A 23,286-nucleotide genomic window follows, 5' to 3' on the forward strand; every position below is an offset into this window, starting at 1 on the left:
AGAGGCGGGTGTAACTGAGAAGGGAAGCAAGCTCTACTACTTCTGACCATCACATGTAGGGCATTGCTAAAAGGTATATGCACATTATTTGCTGAAAGCCTAGTTTGTTGAGTGGCTTGTTTAATTGCTTAAGTGAGACTAATGTATATTTATTTAATACAGCTAACGGGTCACGTAAACAAGATATCATTTGCCTTCTCTATGTACAGATGAATTTATATTCATTATGAGTATTGGCACAGAATAAAACAATATTCTATGGGCAGGAAATCCAGTCTTTTCTTTTCTCCTGGTCTGCTGAAGCATGAAGATATAGATCTAGGGTGTGTATATGATTACAAAGATGTAACTTCATTAAACATCCTGGATATTTTGACAGGGAACATGTTTCATGCTATAGCAGGCCAATATGTAGACTTAAGTACCCCAACCTTGCCATAGTAAGCTACCACTTATTTCAGTCCAAAAATTAAATCCAGATAACACTTCATAAAGGAACTCTTTTTTGTTTATTTTATAGTACCAAGTGAGTGAGGATCTAATATATTTAGTGCTAAACAAAAGTGGAAATAAGGGCTGAACTGAAATAAATTGATAAAAAAATGACAGTTCAGTAACACCTGAACGGAATATTGTATTATACTCTCTTATTCTTTTATGGAAATATTTTTACATTTATAATTGCAGGGTAGGATTTTGATAAGAACCCAAGGGAATTAGGCATCCAGCTGTGATCACATTTTACAATTAGGACACCTTCCTGACTTTGTCTTTCCCTTGCTTCAGCAGAAATTACAAATATCAGTAGAGACTGCTGAACTGAATCTTACCAGACATGCAGAAGATAATACTGTCCCATTTTACGCAAAGGAAGTCCTTTCTGCATCTCTACACATCCTAGGATACTAGGATGTGTAGTATCACAGTCATCTATTTCAGTCTAGTCATCCTAGACTGAAATTTTTTTTTTTTTTGCTCCTTCTCCCATGGCTCCCCAACCCCAATTATATCTCCCAGGTGCCTCTTGCTAAATCCCCCGCTGAGCAGCAGCTCTCATTCCATTTCTTATGATGAAAATTTTTGGATCCATCAGCTACCTTCATTCTTGTAAACTGGCAGGAGGCTGAAGATGAAGATGAACTGAGGGCAAATGTGATGTGTATACCAAGTGCTGAACTGCGCATCATTTTTGCCAAACCTCACAGTTTTAAAAGAATGGTTTTACTAACTTTGAACATTTTTGTCCATCTTTTGCCATATTAAAGTAAGGTCTATTGTTGGAAAGAGACACAAATCTGCCCAGAGCAACTCATCCTACCTATCTCCAATGCCAAGCTAAAAAAGAAGGATAACGTGACATGAAGTAGCAATACTGTCTGTGGTTATTGAAGTATACATTCATGCCTGCCTTTGAAATGGTAGTCCAGCAAAACTGCAAAAAGCCAATGTTCAGAAAAAAAAGTACATTAAACATTTACTGGCAAGCCTTATAGGCCCAATTCATTGCCTGTTTCTCTAATTTGTAGTCCTCATAACTCCATGGATGTGAATGGAATTACACAGGAACGATACTGAAACAATATGATCATGGTCACAGGCCACAATCAATCTAACATTTTTTTTTCTCTTACAAAGCTGGTGTAACGCTGTCTGACTGTCTGAAATTACTCCTGCTATTTTCTACGAGAAGGCAAAATCAGATTATGCAGAGAATTCAGAAGTAGATTTCAAGGTTTAAGCACATCTCTAATAAATGTAGTATACAGTCTAGGTGAAGCTGGCTTAATGTTCCTCAGATAGGTGCCTAGTGCTTGTCAGTGCCACACAGAAGGGTTTCCATGGCATATACTCAGTGTGACCATGTGATAGCGCAGGTCCCTTCAAGGTATTAGGTCTGTTCTTTTTACAAGAAGATTAGCTGCCCCAAAAGGCACGGAGTGACTTCCTAATGCTGGGGCCCCACATATGAAATACTCCACACCTCCTTAGACTTCAGAAATCAGCAGGGTTTTTGCCAAGGAGCTGCCTGGCATCAGTTACAGTATTGAAAAACTTAGAATGGTTACTTGCATGCCATCTGCATAACTGTAAAGAAACAACTGTAAAGAAACACCAAATTAAATTTATTCCAGGACCTGTTATTCGTGGAGGAGGAGTTGTGTTTTATTTGCAATCATGTTATGTTTCTTTATTAGACTGAACCTTAACAAAATATATATATGTATATACTCCTCCTAAAATGCAAATACCATTGGCCAGTTTCGAAGGAAGGAAGAGCATCCTCTGTTTACCTGTTCATTTGCTAAAATCCCCCAAACCCCACCTTTCTAGACTCTCTGAATCAGTCTGGGACTGAAGCCAAAGTCACCTACTATATAAGACTGACAGAGTACAGGTGAACTACTACTCCTGACCAACTTTAGACCTGACATCCTTGTGCCAGACTCCACTCAAGATGGGGTTTGGCAGGGGGATGTGGGTACCAGAATGGGCTTTCCTGTTAGGAGTTTGCTGTATCCATCAGATAGGTAAGAAGTTCTCTTTTTTATTGGGAAAAGAAAAAATAGTCTGTTTAGATCTAGTAATATATTTTAAACAACTAAACTCATTTTATTGTTTCACTTAACAGATGATTGCATTTCAACAAGATTTCTTTATATCTTTCATTAAATATTTAATGTCTGTCTATTAACTGGATTGATTTAATTTAATATTGCCTCAAACTACTGCATATAACTACATTTGGAAGGTAGCCTTGAAGATCAAATCAAAAAGAACCATTATTCATGTCTTAAAATGTCGGTTTTTCAGTATCGCTTATGCCTTACAAAAATATTTTATTCCTGTTGCATTTTGTATTAGGATTGATTACAAATGTTACGTTTTTTATGAAATTTAAACCACTACATTTTCCAGTTGCTAGATCAGACCACTGGTCAATCTTTTCCAGTATCTTGTCACCTGCCAGGAGCTAATACCAGGTTCCTCAAGATTTCTTGCAACTTCTTTTGCAAAACAGACTAGAAGGGAATATTCATGTGGCAATGATTTTCAGTAACTAATTGTGCATTGATAATACCCTATGCAAAATACTTATATAAATTACTGATATTGAGTGTGAGCAGGACCGGGAGATTTATCTGACACATGCAATCCATTATTTTGTATGGGTTTTTTTCTCCTGTCGATATTGTGTCCATCAGGGCTGGTCTTGGCAGTTTTTATTAATATGAGTAGCCCTATTAAGTCAATGGGACCACTCAAATTGAAATAACTTGCATGAGTACAAGCTTGTTAAGTCAGTCCCATTCATGTACAGTAATTACTGCCCTTTCAGCTAACTTTTTTAAATCTTCAGATTGCCTATGTAAATTTATCTTGCATATCATTTTCAAAACATTGACAAGTGCAAATACAATTTTAGGCTACTTTATAGTTTGTGAAACAAACACTAAAATACTGGCAAGTTGATTTAAGCACAAAATACAACAGTCACTTAGAATTTTAGCTTACATTTAGAGTTACACAATGTCAGTCAAAAGTATCTTCAGCCGCTCACTGAACAAGAAAGTTATTTGTACTGTGCAATGCTAATCTGATGAATTGCTTTGAAAAATGAGTAGTGGTTAGACAGCGTCCAGCAAACTCCTCTTTATTCAAATCACACTCTGTGGAAAATATTTTCAAATGTCCTGAGTGACTAAAGAATATTGGCCCAATCCCATGCCATCTCCACAAACATCCTGTGCCTGACTTTATATTTTGGGTCAAATACTAACTTTGATAAATTGATTGTAACGATAATTGCATATGTGGCTTGGCAGCTGGATATAGACTTAGCAAGGTGCATCCAGAAATATTCTTAATAATTAGGTCAGTTCCCAAATTATCAAATAGTGAATTATCTTGACTATTCTTACAACTGAGAGACACTTATTTTTATAATGGTCAATAATGTGGCATTGTGCAATTGCTAAATAAACCAATGCAGCTAGAATTTCCTTGGGAGTGATGTATTTGCTAAGTAAACAAAAGCCCCTGCTGTTTCCTTGAGAAAAATTAACAAATCAAAATACACGTACATACTATTTTGCTCTGTTACAAAGGTTCTCATGCTAGAATAAACAACATTCTGTGATTCTACGCCTGTTGAGATTATTATGGATGTGTTGGGTGAGAGCAAATTCTGGCCTATTATTAAGACTTACTGAGGCATTTGTCTCACCTGATCAGTATCAGTTTTTCTCACCTGATCAGTATCAATTATAATGATATGAATGCATTTACCTAATGATAGGTAAATGTGATACTGAAAGACTAACAGGAAATGGAAAATGGTTAAACTCTGTCCTAAGTTACTTCTTTGTACATCACTAGTGGTCACGCATAAAGTTAAATGAGAAAAGAATTAAAAGCTTAGGTCTGAAAGAAACTGCAGACACTGCAGCAACTTCTAGATATGGTGAGGCCGCCCAGAACCCTCTCCTCCAAAGGCAGCAGTCTCTTGGGGACTTCTTTGGGAGTGGGGGCTTGAATCCCTTCAGACAGGCATCCTTCAGCTCTGGGATTAAGTACTCAATCTACTTACATGATGGGCACAACCAGAAGTATTATTAGAAAAATAATAAAAAAAGAAAAGGTACTCCTGATCCAGTTATTTTTAAGGCAAAGGTGGTTGTCCAGCTTTCATGGACATACCTGGGCTGAGGTTCTTAAGTGGAGGAAATGCTCAGCAAGGAATGTAAGCACCAAAGGGGATGGGGGTTTATGGCACACCCCTGACTTCAGTGTTTCCCCCTCTTCCACCAATGTGGCTCCCTGTTCAGTGAGATGGGTGTTATGGATCCAGTTCTGAGTTAGTGAACTCTTCCCACCTATTGTAAAAGGAAAAAGGGGGCTTAACTTAGGACTAAATTGCATAGACAGTTCCTCTTTGACTGAGAAATTCTCCAGACACCTAGACTGCTCATTCACATAATCCTGATCAGGATTCAGATATTAGTCATTTCATCACCTAAATCCTTTGAGGATTTAGACTTGGCAGGTTATAGGTACATGTTAGTCAACATGTTCCAAGCATGGTTATCACATGCTGACAGGATTCAGTCCTTCACAAAATAAAGTTGTAGCCATTTATTTTTACAGGAAATGCCTGCCATATTTAGTTATAAAAGGCAAGAGCTTAGAGCACCAACCTAGGAGCTCAGGGTCAGTCTTTTTCTAGGCACGACAGTGTTCAGGTCAATATTTGTCATCTCTCAAAAGTCTGCCAATACCTCCTCTGGTATGGTATTGCTGGGCCATGCATGGAAAGGAATTAAAAACTTCTGGAGTCACGATAGAGAGAAGGAGAACTCATCTGGAAGACAGTTCATGTAGTTGATCCAGCAACCATTTAACTGGAGGTACAAAAATAATCCTTGAAGCAAGGCACAAGAATAGGACAGTTTTGATGTAGCTGAGTGCCCTAACCATGTGGTCACGTGATCACGGCCTACTTTTTCTTCCTTTGTCACTGTCCCACTGTTTTTGGCACCATGTCTGAGCTTCAGGTGGGGTAGCAAGAACCCTTGGTCAAATAGAGTTACAGTGTGATACTTAAGGTTTTCTGCAGAGAAGATGTGAGTTTGAACCATCTCAGAGTGAGAAGAGGAGTAGAACAGGAAACCTGGTTCTTTGGGTTACTTCTCCTGGGTTACTGCTCAGGCTATGGGCCCTTGTATTGTCACTCAGAGGTACCTTCTTGCATCCAGTTGTAAAGTAAATCTAGACCCTTGACTGAGGCTTTAGATTTGCTCCAGAAGAAAAGGCCCTATGCTTAGGCACTAAAGAAACTGACATATAAATATCTGCAGCCATTGCTGGATCAAGCCCTAAGTCTCGTTTCTTCTAACCAGTTCTATGCCTTTTCTTATTATTACTTAGCAACTAAATGACTCTGTTACATCTTGTGAATTCTTCCTGTAATTGTTTCACATATTGGTGACATTTAGTGCAGGAGTGAAACAAGGGCTGTGATCCAATCATTAGAATCCCTTGTAGTGAGTTTTAAGGGAAACAAAGAAAGCAGATATACGTGAAATGTTATTTGGATTTCAAACGCTGTGTATTTGTAATAGAAAGTCTCTTTCTATAGTTACATTTTACCTTTTTTGGGGACCTGTTTCATTTTTTCTGCTGTGATAAGGGACTCTCCCCTTTGTCTAACAGAGATGTATCTGGGTCCTTTGATACTATCATCTAAATGCTTTGCTTTGAAAGTTCAGATACAGGACATTGTACTTAATATGCTTTTCACAATTTCTTCACAGGAGCCCAGATTGAAATCCAACAGGGAACAGGGAGCAAATACACTGAGGTTGTTCAGCAGAAGCAAAACAGTATGTTCGTTTATACTGTGTATTCATATTTCATGTGTATTTATTTGCTATATCTCTACTAAATAATAAAAAGGCCTAAAAAACCTCCTTAGCATATTGCCGGTAATGTCAAATAAAGATCAATGTGTATTAATAAGCCTCTCTCTATATAAGAATAGTAACATCTTTATTGGATACCAATTACTAAACACACACAGTATGGTTATATTTGTATAATAATAGGTAACTAAGAAAACAGATGTGTGTTTGTAGAGGTTGTATGCATATGTGCATGAATATGTATATATAAAATCAAAGTGGAATATACATGCAGGATGTTTGGTTCCTTATAAACAAGGAAATAAGACCATTTTGGCAAGCTGTAAAGTCAGTGGCTGATGTTGGGAAATCAAGGTGGCAACCCAACTTCATTGATTTTTACCATGTAATGATTTGTGATCATCCTGCACAACAGATTTGTGGTCATTTCTAAGGGTTTTCAGCCCCTTAACAGAAAAATATTAAACAGAGAGCAAAGGGGATAATTAAAGTTTTTATTCCCTCCATAGGAAGAGAAGGTGTAATGAGAAGGCAACTATGCTTTTGTACTAGTAACAGGCTAATTTAATACAGCTTAACCCTTTGTATTGTTCAGTATGTCTGAAGCACTTCAATATGCAGAGCTGTGAATTTCTGCCTCTCCTAACACAATACAGAGTTTCATAAAAGGTTCAAAATTAAAAGGTAGAAAATGCAGATCATCACAACTGAAAGCAATTTCTTATGATTTAACTATCCTGATTTTGAATTTTGGTACGCACTTTTAACCTAATCCATGGCCTGTGTAAAACAAAACAGGCTTAACGTTGTTTCATTTGATCCGGCATATTAACTTTCTAGTCCTTTCTAGGTCAATTTTAGGTGCAAATTTTGGCATTATTATACTAGTTTTTCTTTTCTTTCTTACTTTTTTCTAGCTTCTGCTACAGTTTCATCTAAGGTGAACATCATCCAGCCAATGCTGACAAATCCAGTAATAACACGTAAGTAAAGGAAATGAAATGTACTCAATAAGGTTTTAATTTTACGGAATGTAGACAGAGGAATCTAATACAAATAGGGAAAGGCACTGGTAAATGAAGTCATGGATATTAAGAGGAGAAAGGAGGTGGTTAAGAAACATAATATTGAACAGTTATCGTAGCTGAAATGTGGACAACTAATAAAGCTCTAGCTGAACATAACTATAACCATTTATAGGGGTATATAAGATGAGTAACGGATATAAGACGAGTGAAGAATAAATACACAGTTTTATAATGGACAGAAAATAACAAATGAAGGTAGGCAGGTGAAAACTATTCAATGGCAAGATGAAGCCTTGGACAAGTTGATTTTCACCATGTTAAGGCTGGGAATTTTAGGTCATTTTTTTACAGCTAGTTTTAATTCACAGCTTCCAATCCTGCTCACAATGGCCGCGTGTGCAGCACATGGGGCAACTTCCACTTCAAGACCTTTGATGGAGACATATTCTCCTTCCCTGGGCTCTGTAATTATGTTTTTGCATCCCATTGCAACACTCCCTATGAGGATTTCAACATCCAGATTAGGCGCATAGTGGTGGAAAACGCTCCAACAATCAACCGTATCATCGTGAAACTTGAAGGTGTAGCTGCTGAACTAACAAAGAATGTTGTCCTGATCAACAGCAACAAGTAAGTTTATTCATAACACTTGTTTGGTAACCACAGACCTTTTTTTCAAACTTGCCAAGTACTTTGGTATATCTGGGGGGGTGGGGTGGGGGGAGTGGGGGAATTATGTGTTACTCAATAAATCTGACAATTTTACCAACATAAATAATGAATAAGTTGCTATTAATTCCTTGCACAGTAAATCAATCCTTCCCTTAAAGATTACCTCAAAAATAAAATTTGGATGACAAATCCTGAGAGGTTGGCTCTAAATTCAGATCCATATTTGATGACATTGGACCATCTTATTTTTCGACTGCTTTTCTTTCCACACAACTGCATTATTGTAGAATCTCTACAGATGCTGAATACCACAAGCCATTTTTTTTCTCTTTATCAAACATCTGAATCAGAAAATACCTAGCGTTCTTTCTGCCTTTTCCCAGAGTTCAACTGCCATACAGTCAATCTGGAATTACGATAGAGAAAAGCAGCATTTATGTGAAAGTTGCCAGCAAAATGGGTGTTGTGTTAATGTGGAATGAAGATGACAGTATCCTGGTAAGAACTGTTCTTGAACCTGTCTACATCTTCAGAGACTAGAGCTAATCTTTGATTAGGCCAGTCCCTATCTGTTTAGGGGGTTACTGTTGCCTTCCCATCTCATACTGTTGAGCAATTCTTTCTCAATAAAGATAGGTTTGCCTCCACATAGTCCTAAAGAAAAGTACATGGATTTACTTCTAGTGGATAGCAGACGTCTGCTTAAAATATGGTGAAAAATCACTTTTGTTATATCATTAACATATTAGCATTGTTATAGGGCCTTACCCCTTCATATATCATTTCCTAGCAGAATTTCACTTTCTTAGGACTTCATTTTTGCTGTGGATTTTATTTTCTTTCTGAAGAATGAATAGAGAGAAAGAGGCTGAGAGCAATATAGATATTACAGTGAAAACTTAAGTCTGCATCAATAGCATTAATGGCTTGGACTCTGCATTGTAAATCAAATCCAAGCCAACTCTTCATTCTATCCCCCAGGTTTGAATTAGATATTGCTAAATAAAATTACACAGATGTGATGAAAAATACTTAGAGGTAGCAGTTGCAGCTACTTTCAGTGCTCTTGAATATATTTTAGAAAGCTTATACTAACTTCTATCAACTTACTGTCCATCATTTTAGCTGGAATTGAATGAGAAATATGCCAATCAGACCTGTGGACTTTGTGGGGACTTCAATGGCTTTCCAATTTACAATGAGTTCTATTCAAGCAGTAAGTTTTAAAAATAATAAATAATAAAATAAATAATAGAAGAAAAAAAAAATTGGTTTCTGGAGTCTCCAACATGCTTCTTTTTGTATTCTTTTAACTCTAACATCATCAGCATTCCTCTTTCCTATCCTATTAAATGATTTACCCAGAAGATATGATTCAATCTCTGATGAAAAATATGTAGTACAGAGATCAGATAATGTGATTTAATACTTTAAGTATAAATATAGTACTAGTGCTAACAACTAATTGCATATTTCTTGTATGCCATGGTTTTATTTACCTAATCAGCTAACCCCATAAAAATGAGCCAGTTTTTCACTAATAACATAAATAAATATAGAAATATATTCAACGAAACAAAAGGCAATTACATTGTCTAGTCAGTACATTTATTGTTTCAGTTCTGTCTTAAAATTGGTATATCCATATTTGCCTGCTGAATTACATAATCTTTATAAGATCTCCTCTTCATCATTCTATCTATTCCCAGCTTGAGCTTTTTCCTAAACCTTGTCTCAAAGCAGTCTCCATTGTCCAAATTCCTGTGTAGATTCTTTTCTCTCTTCCCTGCCTGGGCTCAATATAATCTGAAAACAGTTTGTTATTTTTCTGGTAAAAATCTTAGCTTGCATCTAGATGTAACAGGCTGTGAATTGTTTTTTAATGTTTACTTTTTCCAGGGTGCTGTGCAAGGTAAATTGAGACAGTGATGTAGTGCTTCCTTTGGAAGGGATGATGATCAAATTTAAAGACTTAAGGGAACTAGCTGCCTCGGCCAGTCTTGAGCAGAATTCTTGACAGGAGAAAAAGATAACAGACAGTTGCATTGAACAAAAATACCCAACCTTCATTCTTAAACTTCTTTTGTACAGATATTAAGATGACAGCCTTGCAGTTTGGTAATATGCAGAAAATGGATGGGCCAACAGAACACTGTGAAGACTCCACTTCTACCCTGCCAGATAATTGCACTGATAATTTTGTAAGGATCTTTTGACTATTCTTTTATTTTTCTTTCAAATTTATCTGTACCCTTCTACAGCTTCAGACGGGTCAACAGGAAAAGCCTTCGGGTGACAGCATCTTAAAGAGGGATATAAGTTTCTATCAAAGAATAATTATACAAAGTAACAATACCAAAAAAATTGCTCCTTTCTATTTTCTGGAAGTTGTTTAATTTTTTTTTCTCCCAAGGATGACATATGCCAGAAAACATTGACCAGCTCTGCATTTGCAGAGTGTAATGACCTAGTTGATGTTAGAGAGTACATTATGGCTTGCCAAGATGACTTGTGCCGCTCTGAAGAGTCTAAAAATGCCTCATGTGTCTGTGACACCTTTGCTGAATACTCCCGGCAGTGTGCTCATGCTGGTGGGCATCCTCTGAACTGGAGAACCTCAAAACTGTGCCGTAAGTATCACTGGAGATAGCCTTACTTTATGCTCAGTAACTAACAAACAACAAGCTCCCAAATGTTGCTGAGGATGCATAAGAAATTACAGGCCATTCAAGATGATTGTATTCTCCAGAGGGTTCTGATACACAAGTTCCAGCATGAAGACTTCAGCAAAAGAGCTAAGGGTTTTAATGCAAACTGGATTAAACACTATCAAACACTTACATGGATACTCTAATTGAGAGTCAAAGTGTTGTTTAATTAACTGGGACAGTAAAGGAAGCAAATGAAGGAGAAAGAAGGAGAAAGAATGAGGTATAGTCGCTTGCTTGTATTTCTGTTTCTATCCTGTTCTCATGGTGGCTACAGCATTTTTTATTCTCAATTATTAACTGATTGGGTTTCACAGGTGTTTGGCTGGTTAAGCACTTATTTATGTCCTCTTGCTTGGTAGTGAGGAGTTTGCACCACTGTAATCTTCATAGAGATTTGCACTGAATTAAACACATACTAGATTATGGGGTGTAGCTGTTGATACTGTCACCAGCATTTGCTACAAAAGAAAACTCCATGAGGTACTATTTGCCCTTCCAATGGTATCTGAAAAATGCAAATACACTAAAGCTTTAGAAACTTAAATCTTACATTTCACTAGCAATACAGGTGTTCACGGGAAGGGTGCCTTCAGTAGAAACACAGGCCTTGCTGACTTTGTGGGGTCATTACCTTGCGGTCCCTAGAAATCCAATCATTGAGCCAGTTCAGCACCAGACAGTCATGGAAAGCATATCTCAACTGTAAAATATAGATCTAGGTGACTAAATTTGCAAATTTTGAGAGCAGGTGGTGGACTTGCAGTTTAGTGTGGTTTTACATCTAGCTGAAAAACTTAAATGAATATAAATATTTTCATATACAGTGAAATAGAAATACTTTTGACTTAAAAAAAAAATCTCCTCCTTTAAAATTTCAGCCAAAAGGTGTCCTTACAACATGCAGTACCAGGAGTGCAGCTCCCCCTGTGCTGACACGTGCACCAATCCTGAACGATCTCAGTTTTGTGAAGAACACTGTATGGATGGTTGTTTCTGCCCCCCAGGCAAGTTCTTATGTACTCATATCTCTGATCTCAAAGAACAACAACAGCTTACCTGTAGGATTTGGGCGGGTTCCATGGGATTTCAGCCTCCTGCATTTGCATTTTTCACAGCTGCAAGTGACAAGCATTATCATGTCTCAGCTGAGAAAAGATATCTGAATTATTGCCAATACATGTGCAATATTCAGAAAGCAGGAAAGCAGAACAGCAAACAGATCAAGTCCAGTCTCTCAACAAGCCACCTGTGCTATAATAAGTCCCTCTTTCAAAGCAGGTGGAATTTAAGAATACAAAGGTTGAATCCTTAGCTGTGCAAATTGGCATAGTCCTGCTGTCCTCAGCATAGGTATGTCCATTCACAACAGCTGGAGATATGTCTCTAAGATGATATTTAGGATTTGTAACAAACAAAACCAGTGTATAGGAAATGCCTCTTTAATTGATCAAGGTTTTGTCTTTTTTTTAATCTAGGGACTGTATTTGATGACATCAACAATTCTGGCTGCATTCCCCGTCAGCAGTGCTCCTGTGTTTACAATGGCAACACCTATGCTACAGGAACTTCTTTTTCAGAGCAGTGCCATTCCTGGTAACCTTTGTTACTTTTCTAACTTACTATTTTCTCTTGTATATGTAATTATTTATTATATGCAATTGCATTATTGGTAATTGATATGTGTAGTTAACTGACTGCTACAGTTCCAAAATATCACTAAAGAACATTCTTTGTTTCATTTAGCAACAGCCTTAACTAGTTTTTCACTCTAACTCAAGGTGATCAAACCAAGGATTTACAATGTTTAGATTTCTCACCAGTCAATTAAAATGCTTCCTCTTTGTTTATTTTGTTCAAACATTTGGACTTCTCTAAGGGGAATGAAGTTGCAGTCATTTATGTATTTGCAAATATTTATTTTCTCTGGAGAAAGCAAGGGATGACACAATACAACCTCAATTTCACAATTATTAATTCTGTACCTGTGCACTACCACATCACCTTAGAAAACAGATATGCTCTGCATCAGGAGTAGATGTGGGGTTACATTTCTGTTAGTTTCTGATACATTTGTGTAACAAAACAGAAGAGGTTTTAATTTGTCATTGTACTTTATGTTAGCTGCAAAAAACAAGTAATTACTCATCCAATACCTGTTGCTGGAGAGTTCACCTGTTCAAAGAAAGAAAATAATTAAATAAGCAAAGTGAATGCATACCAGAGTAATTCCTTTTACACATGTTCACAATGTTTTGGGAAGTCTTAAACCCAGATTTACTGTGTGTCAGACTACTGCTTGAAGGGAAAAACAGTAGCAAAATAGCTGAACCTAATATCACTGTAATTCCTTTTACTCCGGACCACTGTTCCTGATTTCAGCTAACTTTATTCTCTCTCTTCCAGTACCTGTAATGGAGGCCAGTGGAGCTGCCAAGACACGTCATGCCCAGGAACATGTTCAGTAGAGGGAGGTTCACACATTTCCACATATGATAAAAAACACTACAATCACCATGGAGACTGCACTTACGTCCTTTCTAAGGTGGGAATCAGATATTACTAGGTCATAAAGCCTCATATATTTATAGAAAGAAAAGGTGATCTCAAGCAACACTTTTGAAACTTACCTCTTTCGACACACAGATGTTAAATTGCCTCTCACTTAGCCAGATGTTTACTAGAACATATGCTGCCATTCAAATGACAATCATCAGTTAACTATTAGGGTTTCATGCAACAGTATATGGTGTTTACTGGGGAATTTCTAGTTCTGTGATATAGTAATTGCTCAAGAGCATTGCCTTTTTTAAGGACTTGCTTAGTCTACATTCTTCAGTGTGATTAATCCAGCTTTCTTACTGAGTTGCATAATTTTTACCATGTTACTGTATTATATGGTATTGGGCCAAATGGTATAAGTCTGAAAAATTACACTAATAGTTGTGAAAAAAAAATATTTTTAATTTATAAGACTAATATTTTTATTTCATTTCTGGGAAGTTCAAGTACAGAAAATCAGTTCAAGTCAACTGATACATTTCATTTATGTTTTGAACATTTTTAAACAGATTTAAAAATAAGTAAAAAGAAATAGAAAAATTAAAAGTTAATTATAATAAAAATATTACATTACAGCAATGTGCAAATGAAATGTTTTGATCTTTTAGGGGATTTTTCTGTTTGTTATTTGCTTTCCTTTTTCCCCATCTGCACAATTCAGTAAAAAAAAAAGCTGTACGTTACTGTTCTCCTCAAAAATGTTTTATCTGAAATTTTTGTCTAGCATTGATACCAGATACAGAAAGATGAGAGATGCAGTAGAATTGAATCAAACATTAGAAGTGGGCATGAATAAAAACTCCAAATATGGATATCGTCAATAAAATGCAAAAACAGATTCGAATTCTCTCATTGTTCCTAATCATTACAAAAGGCAAAACTGAGTGTTAGGCCAAAGAAGGCCTGGGATTTGGGAGAGTCTGGATATTCTCCAGAAACAGAAATATTTTTTCAGAGTTGAGAGAAAATTTTACAACGAAAGCTTCTGTAATTAACCTTTCATGAAATAACTGTTGGCATTTTTTTTCAGCACTGTAAAGATGAAACGTTCACCATCCTGGTAGAACTACGCAAATGTGGCCTAACAGACACTGAGACATGCTTAAAGACAGTGATCCTCAACATGAATAAAGGACAAACTGTAAGAATGCAAAATAAGCATGGGAAATTACTATTAAAAATATGGGGAGCAAAGAAGCTAGGCCTTGATCAGTCAGGGAACTGCATTTCTCTCTCAAATGGTCAACATATGTGATAAGTACATGTTATTTTTAATCAAGTGAAAAGAAATTGATTTTGTTACGAAAATCAGATCAGCAGTAAATTTGGCTTTGTGGAAGTTCATTAAGAAAAACATTGTACCCACAAAGCAGAAAAAAGCTATTTTCTCTGCCAATTAGATGGAAAAACCATGAGTTTTTAGGTTAGAAACTACAAGTACAACAGTAAGGGATGTAATTCATCACAAAGTTGTGTTCAAAGAAACCAAGATGATCTAATTCCCTAAGGAGTTGAGAAAGTCTCTTTAAAAGTAATTCTTTTATGGCAGGGAAAATTAGGTGTACAAAGTGGAAAGAGGGAGGAGGTGAAATCACAAAAAACTACCCTTTTATTTAATATCTTTTTAATTAATATCACTGGATTCATCACCATTATTACTCTTTGGACTACAGTGATGCTTCACACAGTTACCTCTTGTTCCTCTTCCTTATCAGCTCATTGAAGTCAAACCTGATGGTGGTGTGTTTGTGAACTCGATCTACACCCAACTGCCCATCTCAGCAGGTATTTTTTTCTCTAACAGTCTGTGAGCAATAAGCTCAGAACTTCGACTCCACACCTGCTTATTTTATTTATTTATGGAAGATAAAAGGAGTGTGAGTTGTTCAGAACCTGCATGTTCACACCCCGGTTCTCTTTCATATATTTCCTGAGTCACACAAGTGCTTCTTAAGTAGAAGTGAGAAGTTTGATGTCACAAAGAAATGGAAGACAGTACAAGCATAGGCAAGAGTTCAAACAGAAGCAAACAGCATTTACACTCTCCTGATTTGATCACTGAAAGGTTTACTTACTTCTCACTGGCCAAAATTGAACACAGAAGACATCTGTTTACCTCTTCTACCTCTTCTTTTTTTTTAACTTACCACCCCTGTGCTCACACTTCCTCAGACAGAAATTTCATTTTTGCTCTCTTGTCTCAGTAGCTAATGATTCTATGCGATATCTCTGACCTCCAGATCTGCTTAGTTTCCCTCTCCAGCAATATGAGGGCTCCAATGTATGCTGTGCAAGCTTAGAAAGAAAAATAGAAGTATTCTTTTTAACGCTCAGTGCCATACAGTTTTTCCTTCTTATTCTCTTGGAAAGAGTAATCCCCAACTGCTTAATGTTGAGACAGCAAATAAAGTTAACAACTTGGTAGCTACAAGCAAATTCTGAACTGTAAATTTTGATTTATATTTCTGATTCATTTTCATAAAGATTGGCTTTATTCCACCTCAGAATTTGCAACAATTGCGATAGAAATTCAAGAAGAATAGTATAATGATGCACTGTTTTCAGCATTCAACCTCGTTCAGAAAGTGATCATTCTGTTTTTCATCTGTAGCTAATGCCACTGTGTTCAGACCTTCATCATTCTTCATCATCATACAGACAAACTTTGGCGTCCACCTTGAAATCCAAATCACACCCATCATGCAAGTGTTTGTGCGACTGGATCCTATTTTCAAAGACCAGACCTGTGGTAAGTGAATGAAATATAAGAACATCTTGCTTAATGTCTTTTGTTTAGTATAGGCAGTATAAACTTTTCACTGCTTTTCAACAGGTCTCTGTGGAAATTTCAATAATATCCAAACTGATGACTTCAAGGCCATAAATGGAATAATTGAAGGAACAGCAACAGCATTTGCTAATACGTGGAGAACTCAGGCTTCATGCCCTAATATCCAGCGCAGTTTTGAGAACCCTTGTGCACTCAGCATTGATAATGGTGCGTGTTTCTTAGAATTTTTTCTAGATTATTTTTGCTCATCCCTAAGGAAAACACATATGTTGGAAAGCAAAAATAAGAGAATAAAGACTTATATACTTGGTAAAAACATACATCTGAAATCAAAACAAATATTCAAAATGAAAGCACTAGGGATAAGTAACAAAGTAAAGGAAGAGTCATAGAAACATAACTGAAGGAAACTGTATGGTCACTGAAAACAGAGAGGATGTCTAAGCTGACAACTTGGTGTCAGAAGAGTGGATTGCAGGAGTATCTTTGGAAATCTTTTATTCATCCCCTTCAGCAAGTCCTCTTCTTTGGTTTTAGGAAACTTAGCCCCCAAGCTGAGTGAAAAAAAGACAGGAGAAGGAGAGATTTGATGTAATTTCAGAACTGGCTTCACAAACAGGGCAGTGTGTTTTTGTGACTAATGAAATCCAAAGAGTAATGTGCATTTGTATTGTTTGTTCTCTTTACAGAAAAATATGCTCAGCATTGGTGTGGACTACTAACTGACAGCAAAGGACCTTTTGCTGATTGTCACTATGCAGTGAATCCCTCTGTTTACCACATGGTACTTTGTTAGACTGTTTTTCCCTTTAGAAACAATAGAAATAGGATCATTACAGCTAGCTACCAGAAAAGAACTGTTCCAGACATGTCTCTTGTCTTACGCAATGCCTGTATTTTCATTTCTGTACTGCAGCACTTCCTTTTTTCAACATGTGTTTCTGTTTGTGTTGTAACATTACCTTATTTCAATTGTCAGTCTTGGCTTCAAGATCCTGACTTGCTTGCAAATGAAAAGGCAGCTATTTACTCCTGGATGGATCTACACATATAGTAGGAAGTGTATGTAAAGGCATGTCAAATGCTTGTTTGAATATCAGTGAATTGTTGCCTCATCAGCCTCGTACCTCATTAATAACTACTTGGCACATAAAGCCCATTAGCTAATTATCATCATTCTGCTATCAATGTGTTGCCAATCTTTCTTCTCACTATGGATCATCCAGGTATGGACACTGATGAAATGACATGTCTAGACTGCATACTGTCAATAGAGCTTTGTATGCTGTTGTGCAACATATTCATAAATATGGTTCAGAGAAACATGAAGCTGTTAAATGTATAACAGACTTTATGACCATTATTTCCCAATAATAACTGCAGACATCGACTGAATTTCCATTACCTTCATTCTCCCCTGCCAGGAAACTTAGACAAAGACTGGAAAGTGATAAAGCTATGTTAGTGCTGTCTATGAGTGAGCATATGTGAAGAAGGATTAGTGCATAAGACTGTAAAGGTAACGTTCATTTTTTTTAGATTGACAATATTAGGAGGGCTGAGACTTTATTTTTCTCTGCATTCTTAGAACTGCATGTTTGACACATGTAACTGTGAAAATAGTGAGGACTGTCTGTGTGCAGCCCTGTCTTCCTATGTGAGAGCTTGTGCTGCAAAAGGAATCCAGCTGCGTGGATGGAGGACTGATGTCTGCTGTAAGTACTCTTAACTATCCCCTTTCCTAAGAACACACATCAATAAAAACTGCTAATCAGAGGTTATTTTATACTGATTTCTAGACAAATATAGTAAGTGTTGAGGAAGGGATTTTTTTAAGTGCACTCCTGGAAGTAATTATCTGCTGTTCCCTTACAATCAATCCATTGCTAGCAAGAGTGAATACAAATAGATAGGAGACATAGCTTGCTTAGGAAAGAGACTGCTGTTATGGAAGTGCCTCCATCTGTTTCTGTGCAACTTTGAATTTCACTACAGCTTTATGTATCACAAGTTATTGTAGAGAAAATGTGACTTATTAGAATAACAGTACTAGTAATACTAACCACAACACTTGCAAATGAAAGGTCTCTGAAGCTGCATGCTGGGTTTCACTGATCCAGTAGGTCTGTTTTCAGCATCCCAGGAGACATTCAGGGAGACCTCTTGTCTCATACTTCAAAAGGTTTATAAGTCTTGGCAATGAATGGCAGTGCCAAATGGAGGTTTCTTTCCGAAATTTCATTTGAAAAAATATTTTCTTCTTTGCATACATCACTTATTCCACATGTACAGTAGCTTTTCAGGTCTAACTCTGGAAGTATTCAGAAGTATGTTTACATGAAAGATGCAACATAGGCAGAGATGTACAGTATTGTTTACATGTTATTTTTACTATGGTTTATTTTTTCCCACCACAAATTACCATCTAGAATTAACAAACCTGTTCTATTTTCCTCTCTTAAGCAAAATACACCACCTCATGTCCCAAATCCCTAAGCTACAGCTATACCATCTCTTCCTGTCAACCCACTTGTCGGTCTCTGAGTGAGCCTGATGTCACATGCAACATTAAGTTTGTCCCAGTTGATGGCTGCACTTGCATAAATGGAACCTACATGGATGAGAGTGGCAAATGTGTGCCTGCTAATGAATGCCCCTGCTACTACAGAGGATCTCCCATACTATTTGGAGAGATTGTCCATGACAACGGGCTTGTATGGTAAGTGAATCTTTTGCAAACCACTCAAGCAATAGTATATGTATTTTTTCATTAAAATCTGCAACATTTATACTGGTCTCACCCTGCCTTGCCTGAATTTCAATACAATGCTCTCTCATATTTTTTCAACATTATTTTTGACCTTTAAGAATGATACAGATTCCCCTGAGCTGGAAGACAGGGACGCAACAACAGCGCTACAAGCTTGGGGAAGAGTGGCTGGAAAGCTGCCTGGTGGAAAAGGACCTGGGGGTGTTGAGCGACAGCTGACTGAACATGAACTGGCAGTGTGCCCAGGTGGCCAAGAAGGCCAATAGCATCCTAGCTTGTATCAGAAATAGTGTGGCCAGCAGGACTAGGGAAGTGATCATTCCTTTGTACTTGGCACTGGTGAGGCCGCACCTCAAATACTGTGTGCAGTTTTGGGCCCCTCACTACAAGAAAGACTTTGAGGTGCTGAGCATGTCCAAAGAAGGTCAACGAAGCTGGCAAAGCATCTAGAGAACAAGTCTTATGAGGAGCGGCTGAGGGAACTGGGGTTGTTTAGCCTGGAGAAAAGGCAGCTCAGGGGAGACCTTATCGATCTCTACAACTACCTGAAAGGAGGTTGTAGTGAGGTGGGTGTTGGGTCTCTTGTCCCAAGTAACAAGTGATAGAACAAGAGGAAATGGCCTCAAGTTGCCCCAGGGGAGGTTTAGATTGGATGTGAGGAAAAATTGCTCCACCAAAAGGGTTATCAAGCATTGGAACAGGCTGCCCAGGGAAGTGGTTGAGTCACCATCCCTGGAGGTATTTAAAAGATGTGTAGATGTGGCACTTAAGGACATTGTTTAGTGGTGGACTTGGCAGTGTTAGGTTTACGGTTGGACTCAATGATCTTAAGGGTCTTTTCCAACCTACATGATTCTATCATATTTCCAGATTGATAGAGCAATTGTATTTAGGTGCATTTTCTATTTAATTCCATGATTTTTCAAGCATAAAATTATGACACCACCAGCAAGGAAAGATCTTATGACAAAGTAAGTAACAAGCAGAGACATGTACTCATTTCAACCTATGATTTTTCATGTTAAGCAATAATGGCTATCATATGAAAGCAGCACTGGTAGTGGTATTGAGGGAAATTCTTTCCTGAGACTGCAAAACAGCATTCTGGAATTCATTTGAAAATTCTGAAACTTGACAAGAAAGAAGTAGCTCTTAGTCTCAATACATGGTTTGAGAGGGAAAAAAAAAATACATTTTTCCCTCTCTTACAGCACTTGCATCCAAGGAAGACTGAATTGCATTGGAGCACCCAATCCAGCTCCAGGTAAAAAAAATATTCCACTTATCTTTTTCTCTGTGCCAGGTTTTGGACAGAAATAGTTGATAGTATTGATTTTTCTTAATGGGTTTTTAAATAATAGAAGTATTTCTCATTTAGTTATAGTGCAACAGTTACCATAAAAGACATGAGTGAACCTAGATTCATGATAAGACCTCTTTTTCATAAAGATTTTTTTCTGAAATACTGTGGGGGTTTTTCAGGGAATTCAGTGCTCTGAAGTGAATCTATTTAGCAGATTGAATAGGGACAGCAATACCTACTAACTGAAATACACAATTTCCATAGAATTTCTAGATGGTTTTAATGACTACAGCTGTGGGATAAACCCTGCACCATTTCTTACTGCTCTCACTTCTTTCCTTCCTCTAGTCTGTGAATCTCCCATGGTCTACTTTGACTGTAGCAACATCACTGCAGGAACAACTGGAGCAGAATGTCAAAAAAGTTGCCAGACTCTGGATATGCAGTGTGTAAGTATGTCATGGCTGGACGAAATCGTGCTTCCAGGTTTTGTCCATGCTCTTGGTGCTAAAGTAATTGATCTATCTGATCTACTCCAAATCTACAACACAGATACTTTGCTCTTGTAGCAAAAGCCTAAAACCATGTTATGAAGCGTTAACAATGGGACCCTTAGACCAAAATATAATAAAGTAACATCCAGTTTAATTCATAATACTAGTATCTCCCTTTCTTCAGCTACTGCAGGTAACTAATTAGTGGTGAAAATATCTAGGGCTCTGCCACACATTTTACTTCTTCAGGAGAAAATTACTGGTTATAAACTGGCTAGGAGAAATCATTCTTTCTCATACCATGATGCAGTTGTGAACTTCTTGCATGTCTAATTATATTACTCCACCTAGGTGCATGGTAGCCACATGCCATTTCGCAGGTAAGTACCATATGAGATAAACAGATTTCAATGTAACTCAACCAAACTGAAAAAAATATTACCTATTTTCTTTTTAAAGCTCCATTCAATCACAAATCATTCACTACAAAGTGCAAGGCTTCTTCAGCTAACACTGAGCAAGACTTAAGTTTAATGTATTTCAAATTTCACAGACTCCAGCAGAGCAATCAGGATTGGCATACATAAAACATTTACCTTTAATAAAATTATATTCTGTTAAATCAATGGCTAATAACTTCCTTTTTGTTCCATTGTCCTATAAGTACTTCATAGTCCTCTCCCATTTAAGCTCAGTAGCAATAATACCATATAAAGATACTTTGTTAGAATTTAATCTTCCTTTTTCTAGTGTGATTATTTCATTCTGAAATTATATCTTCCTCTTGACTTTTCCAGTATAGCACGCAATGTATATCTGGCTGCATGTGCCCAGCTGGGCTTGTGTTAGATGGGGATGGTGGTTGTATTCCTGAAGAGGAATGTCCGTGTATTCACAATGAAGCCATGTATCAGCCTGGGGAAAAGATCAACGTTGACTGTAACACCTGGTAAATAATTCCTTGGAAGTAGCATTCCTGGTTCCATAATTTGCCTTTCCAAAGATCTTAAATAGTACAGCAGTGAGGAAAGATTTGGACTGCACATTTCATCAACTGATGGATCTTTTAGTTTTGGATTGAACAGTATGAGCAGGTTTCCTTCTGATGTAGGCAGATGGCCAAAGCACAGAATGGGAGGAAATCTTTGGGACTACAGTCTTCATTAAGTATTATCCTATTTTGCAGTTAATGCATTCAGAGTAGCAGAACAGAACTTTGCTTTAGTTCTTTACATGAAAAATATAAAAGACTATTTTAACTCCAGAATCAATATAACATTTACAGGGGTGAGTTGCCCAACAAATACTGAGTTGTTGGGATATGTCTAAACAAAACAGTGAGTTGTTTTATTATTAAAATGTTTTATTCTCATTCCTAGTGTATGCAAGAATAGGAAGTGGGAATGCACCAAAAACCAATGTCTGGGCACTTGTGCTGTTTATGGAGATGGTCATTATAATACCTTTGATGACAAAAGGTTCAGCTTCAATGGAAACTGTGAATACACACTACTTCAGGTACTGATAATTAGCAATAGTAAATGAGACGTAACCTTGATCCTGTCTGCAAAATTAACATGTTTTTAAATGTTATTCTCTGCCCAGGACCACTGTGGGAAGAGTGGCACAGCCAATGGGACCTTCAGGGTTATCACTGAAAATATTCCCTGTGGCAACACTGGGACAACTTGCTCAAAATCTATCAAAGTTTTCTTAGAGGTAAGGAGGTTTTGCATATAGACCAGTTTTGTTCTGTATCTGTTTAGGGCTTAGGAGAAGCCTAGGTATCCATTGCTTCAAGGAAGTTGGAAAAATATTTTAAAAAGCAAATCAACTTGTAAATTAAGCTTAAATCAGTTTCAAGCGAAATATTTGGTAGAGCTTCTCAGCTTTCTATCTTTTCAATTTCCCACCCTATCTTATACAACTCCTGGGCAAATTACAGATCTACGGGAAAATTGCCTTTGGCAGAAATTTAGCCTATCATGGCAGAAGATTATTTTATTCTGTGCAAGGTAGTTCCTCCATGAGTATGAAAACACCCTTTTTTGACCTACGCCATTTAAAATACCTTTTTACCACAGTTCCAGGAACCTGAGATTTGAACTATATAGTTTTGATTTATCGCATTTGGATTATTTGTTTTCATTACATAAACTATATATAGTACTCTTAAAAGCAGAAAAACATGTGTAAGAGCACAGCTGCAGCTATTGAGTTCATTTCTAATCACCTTTTCCTCCTGTTTCAGAGCTATGAACTGATACTTGGTGAGGAGCATGTCAGTGTCGTAAAGAGAGGACAAAACAATGAGGTACCATACACAGTCCGCTATATGGGTATGTACTTGGTAATTGAGACCACAAACGGACTGATCCTCATGTGGGACAAGAAAACCAGCATCTTCATCAAGCTCAGCCCTGATTTTAAGGTACGGAACTAGCAGTTAAATGGCAATTTATAGTCCAGATTTGGACTGGGTGTGAATTTTGTCGAGACCCTGCCAAGATCCCAAACAGATGATGTCACTAGCATTCCT

At 37.2% G+C, this 23,286-nt stretch overlaps 1 protein-coding gene across 1 annotated transcript in view; it reads left to right on the forward strand.

The window, feature by feature from the left end:
* Window positions 1–2,455: 2,455 nt before the first annotated feature.
* The window catches only part of LOC103920750 (mucin-5AC-like), a 27,679-nt gene continuing 6,848 nt past the window's right edge, over window positions 2,456–23,286 (forward strand). Inside the window, exons 1-23 of the mRNA XM_009328591.1 lie at window positions 2,456–2,528; window positions 7,337–7,402; window positions 7,816–8,077; window positions 8,503–8,617; window positions 9,245–9,335; window positions 10,211–10,320; window positions 10,533–10,749; window positions 11,709–11,834; window positions 12,306–12,423; window positions 13,234–13,372; window positions 14,420–14,530; window positions 15,105–15,174; window positions 16,001–16,138; window positions 16,223–16,387; window positions 16,870–16,964; window positions 17,769–17,895; window positions 18,644–18,899; window positions 20,162–20,214; window positions 20,602–20,702; window positions 21,545–21,696; window positions 22,127–22,265; window positions 22,353–22,466; window positions 22,999–23,178. Coding sequence (XP_009326866.1) covers window positions 2,456–2,528; window positions 7,337–7,402; window positions 7,816–8,077; window positions 8,503–8,617; window positions 9,245–9,335; window positions 10,211–10,320; window positions 10,533–10,749; window positions 11,709–11,834; window positions 12,306–12,423; window positions 13,234–13,372; window positions 14,420–14,530; window positions 15,105–15,174; window positions 16,001–16,138; window positions 16,223–16,387; window positions 16,870–16,964; window positions 17,769–17,895; window positions 18,644–18,899; window positions 20,162–20,214; window positions 20,602–20,702; window positions 21,545–21,696; window positions 22,127–22,265; window positions 22,353–22,466; window positions 22,999–23,178 — 3,018 coding nt within the window. The remainder of the gene's footprint in view (window positions 2,529–7,336; window positions 7,403–7,815; window positions 8,078–8,502; window positions 8,618–9,244; window positions 9,336–10,210; window positions 10,321–10,532; window positions 10,750–11,708; window positions 11,835–12,305; window positions 12,424–13,233; window positions 13,373–14,419; window positions 14,531–15,104; window positions 15,175–16,000; window positions 16,139–16,222; window positions 16,388–16,869; window positions 16,965–17,768; window positions 17,896–18,643; window positions 18,900–20,161; window positions 20,215–20,601; window positions 20,703–21,544; window positions 21,697–22,126; window positions 22,266–22,352; window positions 22,467–22,998; window positions 23,179–23,286) is intronic.

The sequence above is a fragment of the Pygoscelis adeliae genome, unplaced genomic scaffold (assembly GCF_000699105.1).
Source record: "Pygoscelis adeliae isolate BGI_AS28 unplaced genomic scaffold, ASM69910v1 Scaffold166, whole genome shotgun sequence".
Lineage (NCBI taxonomy): Eukaryota > Metazoa > Chordata > Aves > Sphenisciformes > Spheniscidae > Pygoscelis > Pygoscelis adeliae.